This window comes from Bos grunniens, chromosome 7, assembly GCF_055505025.1.
Source record: "Bos grunniens cultivar Pamir isolate PY7600 chromosome 7, Bosgru_T2T1.0, whole genome shotgun sequence".
NCBI classification, from domain to species: Eukaryota; Metazoa; Chordata; class Mammalia; order Artiodactyla; family Bovidae; genus Bos; species Bos grunniens.
Window position 1 is genome coordinate 16,148,639 of NC_141171.1, and position 13,106 is coordinate 16,161,744.

The 13,106-nt window shown below is 40.2% G+C and overlaps 1 protein-coding gene across 4 annotated transcripts; it reads right to left on the bottom strand.

Annotated features, from left to right (window-relative positions):
- Positions 1–5,497: 5,497 nt before the first annotated feature.
- On the bottom strand, positions 5,498–9,104 carry LOC147368639 (methyl-CpG-binding domain protein 3-like 2B). Of its 4 annotated transcripts, XM_086409554.1 has the most exons (4): positions 8,952–9,082; positions 6,604–6,698; positions 5,958–6,279; positions 5,674–5,830 (listed from the first exon to the last, which is right to left on the bottom strand). In XM_086409554.1, exons 2-4 carry the CDS (start codon positions 6,670–6,672, stop codon positions 5,820–5,822), a joined length of 402 nt encoding a protein of 133 aa, XP_086265680.1. In that variant the 5' UTR covers positions 6,673–6,698; positions 8,952–9,082; the 3' UTR covers positions 5,674–5,819. The 4 variants fall into 4 exon arrangements, with proteins under 4 accessions (XP_086265677.1, XP_086265678.1, XP_086265679.1 ...); XM_086409551.1 differs by having other exon boundaries at positions 5,498–6,279; XM_086409552.1 differs by lacking the exon at positions 6,604–6,698 and having other exon boundaries at positions 5,498–6,279; positions 8,952–9,104.
- Positions 9,105–13,106: the final 4,002 nt, after the last annotated feature.

Here is a 13,106-nt window from a genome sequence, read left to right on the forward strand (position 1 = left end):
CTGAGGATGTTTCTGGAACAGATCAGCATTTGATTCCGTAGACTAAGTGAAGTGACCCACTCTCCTCAGTGTAGGTGGGTGTTATTCAGTCTGCTGAGGGCCACATGGAAAAAATGGTGAAGGAAGGTGAATCCACTCTCTCTTCCTGAGTGGGAATGTCCATCTTTTCCTTCCCTTGGACTCAGAGCTCCTGGTTCTCAGGCCTTCGGACTTGGATTGAAGTTTACCACTGACTTTTAAAAGATATTTACTTATTTAGTTAATGGTCTGTGTCAGGTTTTAGTCTTAGTTGCGGGATGCAGGATCTTTCGTTGTGGCACACAGACTCTCTAGTTGTGGTTCAGGGGCTTATTTGCTTTGCAACATGTGGGGTCTTAGTTCCCCGACTAGGGGTTCAATCTACATCCCCTGCATTTTGAGGCAGATTCTTAACCACTGGACCACCGGGGAAGTCCCAACCCTGACTTTTCTGCTTTTCCAGGTTGCAAATAGCAGATTATGGGATTTCTCACTGTTATAACCATGTGGGTAGGTTCCTAAATACCTCTTCTCTTCTGTAGACTTTATGTCTTATTGGTTCCGTTTCTCTAGAGAACTTTGACTGATACACATTAATAAAGTTCCAAGAAAGTGCACCTGGAGGAACTTTTCCAATGCCTAAGAGCCTCCCTCACAGACAATCCCCCGCTCCTTCAGGCAGCCCAAGTACACGAACACACACTAAAACATTTAAAAATGAATAGACACACATGCTGAAACTAACTCTAATACATGCACTCTCTCTCTACTTCTATATGGCAAGTTATAAATTCTTTGCTCTACTTATTAACTCTTTCCTCTCATGAGGATTAAATCAAACAGAGGCAGTGAATCTGTTTAGTTTTTTTCTGGATCATCGCTTTGCACATAGTAGATTCTTTGCAAATAGGGTGACCAAAGAATTTTCTCTCCAAGCTGGAACACACTGGGGAATAAAGAGGGTAGTGTTAATGATTAGGACAGGGCAACAGGATAAATATCTGCTGAAGACAAAAATGAAGGCCTGCCCAGTTGAAGTACGTGATTAGATTTGCATTTAAAACAGATCATCAGGTTATAATGATGACCTATATGGGAGAAGAACCTAAAAAAGAGTGGGTATGTGTACATGTGTAACTGATTTGCTGTACAGCAGAAAGTAACACAAAATTGTATACCAACTGTACTCCAATAAATTAAAAAAAACGGATTCATTTTGTTTTATAGCAGAAAGAAACATTCACACATAAAACAGATCATAGTGATGAGAACAAAGACTTACTGTATGTACAGCCCAGGGAACCCTGCTCAGTGTTATGTGGGAACCTGGATGGGAGGGAGTTTGGGGAAAATGGATACATGTATATGTATGGCTTAGTTCCTTTGCTGTGCACCTTAAACTATTACAATATTGTTAATCGGCAATACAAAATAAAGTTTAAAACATAAAAAAAGAAAAAGAAGTGAACACAAACACATTGGCATAATAAACCTTGTGATGTAGTTCCTGGGGGCAGGGGAAGAGCTTATGGTGGGGGAGAGTTCAGAAAAAAATAAATAAAAATAACTGATTCACTTTGTTGTACTGCAGAAAGTAACACATACACAAAACAAGTGATAGTGATTAGAATCTAATGATTGGATTATAAGGAGAAAGGATTTAGAATCTCAGCTGTCACTGCTAATTTATTGCAGTTTGTCATTCAAAAGATGACATCTTTGCATAAATGTAGTTAAGTGAATGGGTTTTCAGTACTTAAGTATTTAAAGTTCAGTGTTTGAATAGTTTATTAAATAAATTGGTCTGGATTTGGCACTGAGAGAGTCCCTTGGACTGCAAGGAGATCCAACCAGTCCATTCTAAAGGAGATCAGCCGTGGGTGTTCTTTGGAAGGACTGATGCTAAAGCTGAAACTCCAGTACTTGGGCCACCTCATGCGAAGCGTTGACTCATTGGAAAAGACTGATGCTGGGAGGGATTGGGAGCAGGAGGAGAAGGGGATGACAGAGGATGAGATGGCTGGATGGCATCACTGACTCGATGGACATGAGTCTGAGTGAACTCTGGGAGTTGGTGATGGACAGGGAGGCCTGGCGTGCTGCGATTCATGGGGTCACAAAGAGTTAGACACGACTGAGCGACTGAACTGAACTGAACTGAATGACCTTCATCTTTCTGTATCTGTCTCATGTGGGCTTCATGATGTCCCAGAATCCCCTTCTCAGCGTGTGGTGCTGTACATTCCTGGAAACTTCTTAGAAATGAAAATTCCCCATCCCTTCTCCAGACCTTAGGATAAAATAATTTAACAGAACCTATATTAACCTAAGGCTTCCCCGGTGGCTCAGCGTTAAAGAATTCACCTGCAGCGCAGGAGATGCAAGTTCAATGCCTGGCTTGGGAAGAGCCTCTGGAAGAGGGCATGGCAACTCACTCCAGTATCCTTGCCTGGAAAGTCCCATGGACAGAGGAGCCTGGTGGGCTACAGTCCGTAGGGTCACAAAGAGTTGGACACAACTGAATTTAAGTGAACTCTGGGAGATGGTGATGGACAGGGAGGCCTGGCGTGCTGTGATTCATGGGGTTGCAGAGAGTCGGACACGACTGAGTGACTGAACTGAACTAAACTGAAGTGACTGAGCACGCATGCATGCATATTATCCCAAGATAAAATAACATAAGAAGAGGAATGAGCTTAGTTCCTGTTAACTGGATGTGGGGAGTAAAATCACTATTATCTTGGAATACTGAGTAGAGGGTGAGTGACTCTCCCCATCCCCTTCATATTTAATAATAGATAGAATATAATAAATAAAATTAATTTTTAAAATTGAATATGCTTATATAATAATTCAAAACCATCCTTTAATTCTTTTAACTTTTTCATTTTTTAAACAATGTTGAGATAGTTTAAGGTGCACAGCAGAGCAAATCAGCCATACATACACAGGTATCCTTTCTTATGGGAGGGCTTCCTAGTGGCTTTGAGAAGATTCCCTGGAGAAGAGAATAACAGCCACTCCAGTATTCTTGCATGGAGAATCCCGTTGACAGAGGAGCCTGGCAGACTACATTCTCCAGGATCACAAAAAGTCTGACATGACTGAAGTGACTGAGCACACAGGCATGTATATTAACCTAAGATAAAATAATTTAACAGACCATAAGAGGAAAGAAATTAGTTTCTGTTAACTGGATGTGGAGAGTAAATTATTATTATTAATATCTTGGAATACTGAGTCAAAGGTGAGTCTCTCTATCCATTTCACATTTAGTAATTAATAGATAAGATACAATAAATAAAATTAATTTTAAAATTTGTATGTGCTTATATAATACTTCAAAACCATCCTTTTTTTTTTCTTAACTTTATTTTTTATTAGAGTATAGCCGATTAACAATGCTGTGATCATTTCAGGTGCACAGCAGAGTGACTCAGCCAGACATATACATGTGTCCCTTCTCGTGGGAGGACTTCCTGGTGGCTTTGGGAAGATGCCCTGGAGAAGGGAATGACAGCCCTCTCCAGTTTTCTTGCCTTGAGAATCCCGGAGATGGAGGAGGCTGGCGGGCTACAGTCCATGGGATCGCAAAGAGTCGGACAGGACTGAGCAACTAACACACACACACACACACACACACACTTCTTGTGGGGGAGTAAATTATGTCCAGGTACAGATATAGGTGGGAGGGAGGCAGGTCTCATCCTGACCATTCTCCATGCTCACCCTTAAATGTAATGCTCCCAGGTGGCCCCAAACCCAGACAGCCCTCCCTACATGGTGACCTCACATGGCTCCATTTCCCAGACCCCAGGACTGGCAGATAAGAACCAGGCATAAACGTGGATCCACCTCCTGTTCCCTAGAGGGTCAAGTGCCTGGTTCCTATTGGATCAGAAAGGGTCATGTGACACTCCAGTCCCAGAACAAATAGGGGTTAGAATATGCAGATTGGTTCACACTGAAGAGTTGGAATCTGCCTTAGTGCGTTTGGGGAGGCTTAAGACCCACATCAAAGCTCTGGGCTCTAGAAGGGACTTATTATTAAGTTAAATCCAGAGCCTGTTGTCAGGAGGCATAACTGCTCACCTCTATTTACTGTTTTCCTGTTTCTTGGTTACTCTTTGTGTGTTTTTGTCACTTCAGTTGTGTCTGACTCTTTATGACCCCATGGACTGTAGTTTGCCAGGCTCCTCCATCCGTGGAATTCTCTAGGCAAGAATACTGGAGTCGGTTGCCATTCCTCTCTCCAGGGGATCTTTTGGATCCAGGGATTGAACCGGCGTCTCCTGTATTGCAGGCAGATTATTTATGGTCTGAGCCACATCAGCATTCCCTCTCCACCACTGATAAAACAACTTTATCAAAATTGTACAAGGAAGTTCAGAAAATGTCATTCTCTTCCTTCTTGATACTGTCCCCCTTGGACTTCTGTAGCATGACATCTTTATTCCACCTTCTATGGATTCAGTGGAAATAATTATGATGTTTATTGAATGAAGTGTTTATAAGTAAAAATGAATTGTTTATTGAATAAGCAATGATGTCATTCTTTACTACTTACAAATGATGTGCATAACCCTGTGGGGTGGACAAATTTCAGGGACTCAGGACCGATTTCTGGGTCAGGGCAACAAGCTTGCTGGCAAGTCATTTTCAGAAGAAAATGTTTCCAAAGAACGTGTTCCTTCTTAAGAATCAGAGGTCAAAAATAATTTTTCAAAATACCCACTTAGGATTCCATGGTGGTCCAGTGGTTAAAATCTACCTGCCAATTCAGGGGACAGGAGTTTGATCCCTGATCTGGGAAGATTTCACGTGCTGTGAAGCAACTAAGCCCCAGTACCAGAACCATTGAAATCATGCATCTAGAGCCCTTGCTCTGCCACAAGAGAAGTCACTGGAATGAGAAACCCATGCACTGCAACCAGAGAGTAGCCCCTGCTCTCCACAACTAGAGAAAGCCAACTGGCAGCAATAGAAAACCCAGTGCCCTAGAACAGCTAAAAAGAAAATAAACATATAAATAACATTAAAAAAAATCACATTCTTTAAAAAAATACCCACTTAAGATTTAGGCAACAGACAAGGATGTAATATATAGCATAAGTACTAATTGATTTACATTAAAATGTCTTCTGTCTGATTTAACATTTGGCACAAGAATGAAAAAAAAAGGAGACAACTCATATTAAAACAAGAAGTAAAAGCCAGCTTAATAAGATTTTATAGCATTAATTTTTAATATTAGAAAATAACCTCTTTAGAATAGATTATTTCTTGTTTAAGTGTAATTAATGCAAGAAAATATTATAACTAAAAACACTAAATAATTCCCCAGGCTAGATTACCTCTGTAGAATTCAGTAAAGAAATTCTGACATACAGAAATGGAGGTGTACAAAGATATGCAAAAATCTTTTCTCTTGTCACATGAAACCCAATCTCTCCCATTAAAAAAAAAGTTACGCTTTTCGTTTTTGTCCACCAAGACTTTAATAGAGTACAAAGTTAATGTAACAAAGCATCATAGTCCAGAAACAGGGTTGACAGTAAAAGCGGCAAGTAGAATGGGGGGCTGTGGCCCCCCACACCCCACCATGAACCACTTCCCAGGGACCACACCATTCAACTTTCTCAGGATAATCGTCTCCTATTTTTCCTTCAGTTCTCAGGAACATTTTTTCTGGCTCCTGGCTCTCTTTGCCTCCCTGGCAAGCCCGTCTGCCCTCAAGGCCATAGTCAATCTCTCCCTTGCTCTCTTCACTTTCCGAGACTGTCGGCGAATATCTGCATCTGTTACTGGTCGTCTGCAGAGGGCGTGTGGGAGAAAAAGCCCCAACCTTGGGTTGAGCTCTGCCCCATCTGAAGACTGGGCAATGATGGGCTCAGAGCTAGTGTGCAGAGACCAGGCACCAGCACGACCCAGGGATTCACCGGCACCACGCTGGACAATGAGTCCGGAAACGTTTGCGCTGTCCATGGTCCTGAAAGGTTCTCCTTCAGGGCTGTAGGCTTGGAGTCCCTGCAGTCTCCGGAATGCAAAGGCTTGCTGGGGCTTTTCCAGGGTCTCCTCGCATGGACGTCTTTTGACCACATTGCCAGGATGAGAGGTTATCCTTGTGACTGGCTTCCGGAAAATGCAGCTGGTCAGCCTCAGAGGAAGTAAACATCTGTCACGACGCCTCTGCTTGGCCTTGACTAAAATCTCCTGTCTTTTCTTCTCCAGCTCTTCAGGCATCATATTTCTTCTGAGCCTCTTTGAAAACAAAATGAGATGTAAATTTTGAATAAAATGGGGGATGAAACAACTGCAAGTCATGGAGAATATTCTTAGCACATATGGATAACTCCCTGAAGAAATGGGGTCTCAAATTCCTCTGTGCATCACATTTATTCAGAAGGTTGATAGAACTCAGATTTCTGGATGTCAATGCAAGAAAGTCTGGGGTGGGGACAAGAAATTGCATTTCTAAGCATTCTCAACTGCTGCTAATGCTGCTAGTACAGACACCATACTGAATCCTGGGACATTAAGCACATAGGAGTCAAGGACAGAAAGCTGCAGGTTGTCACCCAGTACCAATTCCAGATTTTCATCCTTAGAGGATCTTTTCCTCTTCCCATCTCTGTAACTGTCAATCACACACATGCTGGTGTCCTTGAATCCAACATCATCTGGACAAAGAGATCACAGGGTTCTTTGACTACCAAGACATTAAACTTTTTGATATATCTTTTTCACTTTGCTTTAAGACACACAGTCACCTGGTTTTTATTTTCCTTTAGTGCCTCATCTCCAATGAGATCAAGTGCCTCTCAACCCTCAGATACTTTGCTCTCAAACCCAAGTCCCATCTTCACTCAAATATTCTCCTGCTCATAAAGTAACTTAGAAAAGCCATATTCTCTTCATCAGTTCAGTCAGTCATGTCCGATACTCCATGGCCCCATGAACTGCAGCACACTAGGCTTCCCTGTCCATCACCAACTTCCAGAGCTTGCTCAAATTCAAGTCCATCGAGTGGGTGATGCCATCCAACCATCTCATTCTCTGTTGTCCCCTTCTCCTCATGCCTCAGTCTTTCCCAGCATTGGGGTATTTTCATAAAGTTCCTTTTTTTTTTTTTTCCCCCACCATGCTCCTGCTGTTGCTACTCAGTTGCTTCAGTTGTGTCCGACTCTGTGCGGCCCCATAGAGGGCAGCCCACCAGGCTCCCCGGTCCCTGCCATAGACAGTCCTTTTTACCCCCTTCCTCCCCTCCTCCTATTCCTCTCTCTCCTATTTCACTTAATGATCAATGCTCTTAGAAGTTGGTCCTGCTGTCACATCTATTCTACGTCTACACCTTCCAGGCAATCTCATCCATTTCCCTGGCTTCAAATATTCTTCATGAACTAGAAATGTTCACAGATTCACTGATCTGGCTTCAACCCTGAAACTCAAATATCCATCTGCCCACCCACATCAGTGATAACATTCATGACTCAGCTCACAGTGACCAGGTCCCACACTGAACCAATCATTTCTCCCAAATAATTCATCCTTATCTCAATGTCCCCTAGACTCACTAATTGGTACTAATATCTCATCTACCCTTGAATGGCATTCTGGAAGCCCTACCACCCCATACTTTTACACCAATTAGCCATCCATTTGCCTTCCTGAATCCACTTGAAGATTCGCAACTTTTGAATTCTTGGCTACCTTTCATTTAATCTACAAAATGCCATTTCCACAGAATGACCTTTCCTGATGCCATATCAAAATTTATCTCACATTGTCTCTGTTAATTAAAAAAATTTTTAATTTATTTATGTGTAGTATTATCTACTTCTTTTCAATTGCTTTTCTCACTAAGTTGGGTACTCAATGAAGAAAAGATAAAGAGAAATTTCATAGGTCCATGGACATAGTCACTTATTGTTTTGGCTTTCCAAGGTGCTCAGATGTCTTCGTTTTAGAGATGTTATGCCGATTCCAAAAAACACTGAACAAATTTTTCTAACAAATTCACATGACTACAGTTGTAAAATAAATTAATCTCTTTCATGCTAGAGTAGAATCAATTGTCACTGAGATTAAGACTCTTCACACTAATCTGTTTAAACTGTAAACCTCATTAGCCCACCTTTCTTTTTAAATCTCACATTTCTGTCTTCGGAAGACTTTTTAAAAAGAAACCATAAAGCTGATTTTATTCCCACTGTTATTATTAGTGCTGGCCCTTGCATTAGTCAAGATATAAAGGAATGTTTGATAGAAAAATGAACTGCCTATTTATATAGCAGCCATTATATGCTGAGTTGTGTACTAAAACCCACAACTTGGAATTTGACTTAACCCAGATTATGTCACTCTTGTTGAGAGAAGAGGGCTATAGACTAAGGAATGTGTAATAATAGTGTTAAGTGTAATTAAGTGCTATGGTAGGCAATAAGGCCAACAGAGAGACAGAGAGAGAAAGAGCAAGGAGGACGAGAAGTAAGGAGGGAGAATAGGAAAAATAAATTAACTACTATGATGGATGACAAAGAGATTGGGGAAGGTCTATTTGAAGCAGAGAACAGAAATTTAAAGAAAAAAAGGAAAAGAGGCAAAAAAGACCAAACACTTTGTGGGCAAAGAATTGTCCACAGAGGAGAAAGATTTAGCTACTCTAGGGCCAAATACTACTTTTACTACCCAAGGATTTTGGTTAAAAAAAAAACCCACACTTTTCATTATCCCAAGAAAGCTTCATATACAAAACTATATAAAATCTTGAATATTTCTTAAGAAACATTAACCCTTGGGAAATAACTTTCAATAAGGAATGTATCTTGTTTTAAGAACTAAATTCTTCTAACTTAGATTTTACACAAGGAAAAAAAAAAAAAAAATAGCGTCTTAATAGATCCTCTTGCCGTCAATATGGATTCCACACTTACCAGAAGAGGATGGCTTGGAAATTTGTCCAGTTCAGGTTTCCCCATCTTCCAAGATCTTCCAGAGCTTCCTCTGACCACTCCTGAGATGCAGACAGATGCAGACAGCCTGTAGCTGGCTAGGAAGTGCAGTAACTTCTGCCTCTGATTCTCCTTTTTATAGGGTAAGAGAGTGGACAACCCAATCAGGGGACAATCCAATCCAGAGGACACACCTTAAGTCTCAAATCAAAAGGACTTGAGAGAGTCTTGAGTCTTTATCCCCAAACACAACAATTTGGGGCTACTGGTAATACTAGATTCTATTGAATAATATGAAATCCTATATGAAAAATTAAATTTGTGAATGGGGTGCTATTTTCACTTTCAACATTTTAATGTTTCTTTTTTTATGGATACCTTCTATAAAAATAGTTATGGACATTTCCATAAGCTAAAATTTCCATACAACTTATGTTTTCATAGAGAAAACTACAGATTGTTTAAATGTTTATCAATAAAAGAATGTTGAAAAAAATCTGCTAACAAGTCTTTGAAGTCTATATTACAGAGTCATTAATAAGAACTCAATGTTCTGTACACTTACATCTCACCTAATCACTGGTAAATCTGATTTATCCTTACCCTTTGACCAAAACAGAAACAGACTCTTTACTCTCTTTATTTCACTGATGATGATTATTCCATTTTCCCTCTATAAACTTATTACTTGCAATCTTATACAAAACATATGCAGTTACTTTAGTGGTCAAATTCTGAATCATTTATTTAATATAGAATAATACAGTTAATTGCTTTTATCACATCTCCCAAATACTAATACCTAAGAACACGTTCAGTTCCATTTCAATATACCTGCTTTTTCTATTGCTTTTGTCATGCATCTTAATTCTACATGTGTTTTAATCTCCATGAGATAGTTCTAGAATTGCTTTATAAGACAAAATTCATTTTTATTTATTTCTAAATTATTCCTTCCTTTTCCCTTCACTTCTTCCTGCATTCCTGGTTTTCAATCTGAGATTATTTTCCTTTGGACTTCATAATTCACTCTACTAGTCTGTCTAATTCAAGACTGCTAACAATGAAATGTTTCACCCTAAGATTTTAAAATTATCTTTATTGGGGGCAATACTGATGCTAGGTATAGAATTCTGACTTGATATGATTTTTGATCCTTTAAAAATGGTGTTCTGTTGACCTTTACCTTATTTATGTTCAGACATTCCCAGTTAGCATTTTCTTGCTTATTTAACCTTTATATTCTCTAAAATCTTTAATATTCACTCTGATTTTTAGACCACAGTGTAACTCATTATTGTTTCCCATGTATTTTCTTTGCTTAAAGACCTTTGAATTAATTGTGTGGGTTGATGTCTTTCACCTGTTTGTAATATGCTTTGTGTATATTTTCACTGTGATATCAATTCCTCATCAGGCTCTCTCTGCTCCCTGCTTCAATCACATTCCACTTCTCTTTTAACTCTGTCTTGGAGTTTTCCAGTATTGTTTACACTGTGCTTTGTTGGAATGTATACTCTTGAGCTGTCTTGCAGTTTTAACCCAGTCTTTTGCTGGAATCAACATCTTCATAATCACTTAAATGCTTAGTTTCACTTCTAACAAAAATAAAACACATAGCTTTATTTTTATTTGTTCTTTACATTTATTTATTCATTTAATTATTTGGCTGCATCAGGTCTTAGTTGCACTCTTGCCCCCTTCATTGTGGCCTGTGGGATCCTTGTTTCCGGATCAGGGACAAAACCTCATCCCCTGTGTTAACCACTGGACCACTTAGGAAGTCCCCATAGCTTTATTTTTAAATAAAGATAGAGCAGTTTTACAATGGGGGGAGGGAATTATTCCTTTTGCTACAATTAAATTCAGATAATAAAAAATCTCAACTTTCATCATATGAATCTATATTAGAAGTCAAAGCTCACCAAAATTCACCAGTAAGTTGGAGGGGTGGAAAGTATGAGCAGGAAGAAATTTTGAGTTTCATATATCTGATGTGTGTGTGTGCACACTGAATCATGCCCAGTCACTGAATCATGTCCGACTGTTTACTACTTCATGGACTATACCCCTCCAGGCTCTTCTGTCCATGGAATTTTCCAGGCAAGACTACTGGAGTGGGTTGCTGATAGAGTATATCAAAACATTATGTAAACATAGAAATTCTGTCATGAGACAAAATCTAAAACTGTACTAGAAAGATGAGTCAAACTCTAGGACAGAAAATCCATTAAAGAAGCTTAAAAATACTTTGTTTGGATCTTTCTCACAATTGGAAACCTTATAAAATCTTTTTGCAGATCAAATTTAACTTTTGAACTAGATGGGCTGTAATGTTAAAATCTGGAGAAGGAAATGGCAACCCACTTCAGTATTCTTGCCTGGAGAATCCCATGAACAGAGGAGCCTGATAGGCTACAATCCATAGGGTTGCAAAGAGTTGGACACAATGGAGTGACTGAGCATGCATGCTTGCTAAGTGTGTGCTAAGTTGCTTCAGTTGTTTCTGACTCTTTTTGACCCTATGGACTGTATCCTGCCAGGTATCTCTGTCCATGGGATTCTCCATGCAAGAATACTGGAGTGGGTTGCTATGCCCTCCTCCAGGGGATCTTCCCAACCCAGGGATCCAACCCACATCTCCTGCGGCTCCTGCATTGCAGGCAGATTCTTTACTGCTGATCTACCAGGATTCAGAAAGAAGAAAATGATATGTTGTGCTTGATTCTTATGGGGCTACATTTTGGAATGATAACATTAAATTTCCTTGGTTAAATTAGAGAGTTTAAAAAAGTTTCCTCTATTTGTATTGGCTTTCCTCACTGTGTGTTCTACCAAATTTAAAGTTACACAGGACATGTTGTTCTATTTCTATTGGTGTTGGCTGGAGAAAACCTTGTGTATTCTCATGGAAGTTATTTCTAAATTGTTGTTGCTGTTCAGTTGCCCAGTCATGTCTGACTCCTTGCGACCCCATGGACTGCAGCACACCAGGCCTCCCCGTCCCTCACCATCTCCCAAAGTTTGTTATGTCCATTGCATCGGTGATGCCATCCAGCCATCTCATCCTCTGACACCCTCATCTCCCTCTGCCCTTTCTATATAACATGTTATAAATTCTTTTCATAATGTGTGCTTTTCATAACTCTTTCCCCTTGGTTAGAGTAACATCAACAGGGGCAATCAGTTCAGTTCAATTGCTAAGTCATGTCTGACTCTTTGTGACTCCGTGGACTGCAGCACACCAGGCCTCCCTGTCCATCACCAACTCCTGGAGCTTGCTCAAACTCATGTCCATTGAGTTGGTGATGCCATCTCATCCTCTGTTGTCCCCTTCTCCTTCTGCCTTCAATTTTTTCCAGCATCAGGGGCTTTTCCAATGAGTTGATTCTTTGCATCAGGTGGCCAAAGTATTGGAGTTTCAGCTTCAGCATCAGTCCTTCCAATGAATACTCAGGACTGATTTCCTTTAGAATTGACTGGTTTGATTTCCTTGCAGTCCAAGGGACTCTTAAGAGTCTTCTCCAACAAAAGCATCAATTCTTCAGCGCTCAGCTTTCTTTATAGTCCAACTCTCACATCTGTACATGACCACTGGAAAAACCATAGCTTCATCTAGTTGAACCTTTGTCAACAAAGTAATGACAACGGGGCAATAAATCTGTTTATTTCTGGATCACAGATTTTACTTCAGAGTTTGCACATAATGTATGTTCTATAAAAAGGGAGATCAAATAATTTTCCCTCTCAACTGGGACATATTGGGGAATGAAAAGGGAAGTACAGTATTAATTATGATAGGGCAACAGGATAAATATCTGCTGAAGACAGAACTGAAGAATTAAAAGTAAGGTGATAAGGATTTCCCTGGTGGTTTTTGTTAAAACCATGCTTCCAATGCAGGGGGTGAGGGTTTGATCCCTGGGTGGCTCAGTGACAAAGAATCTGCCTGACATGCAGGAAATACAGATTCAATACCTGGTTTGGGAAGATCCCCTGGGGAGGAGAATGGAAACCCACTCCAGCATCCTTCCATGGAGAATCACATGGACAGAGGAGCCTGGAGGGCTACAGTGCATAGGGTCACAGAGAGTTGGATACAACTGAGCGACTAACACTTTCACTTTACTTTCTTTC

Bases quoted from the DNA above. Each gene is read 5' to 3' on its own strand.
- LOC147368639 (XM_086409551.1), bottom strand. From the start codon at position 6,672: ATGTGTGTGATTGACAGTTACAGAGATGGGAAGAGGAAAAGATCCTCT. The intron at 6,280-6,603 runs GTACTGGGTGAC...TTGTTTTCAAAG, and splicing joins AGGATGAAAATCTGGAATTG to AGGCTCAGAAGAAATATGAT.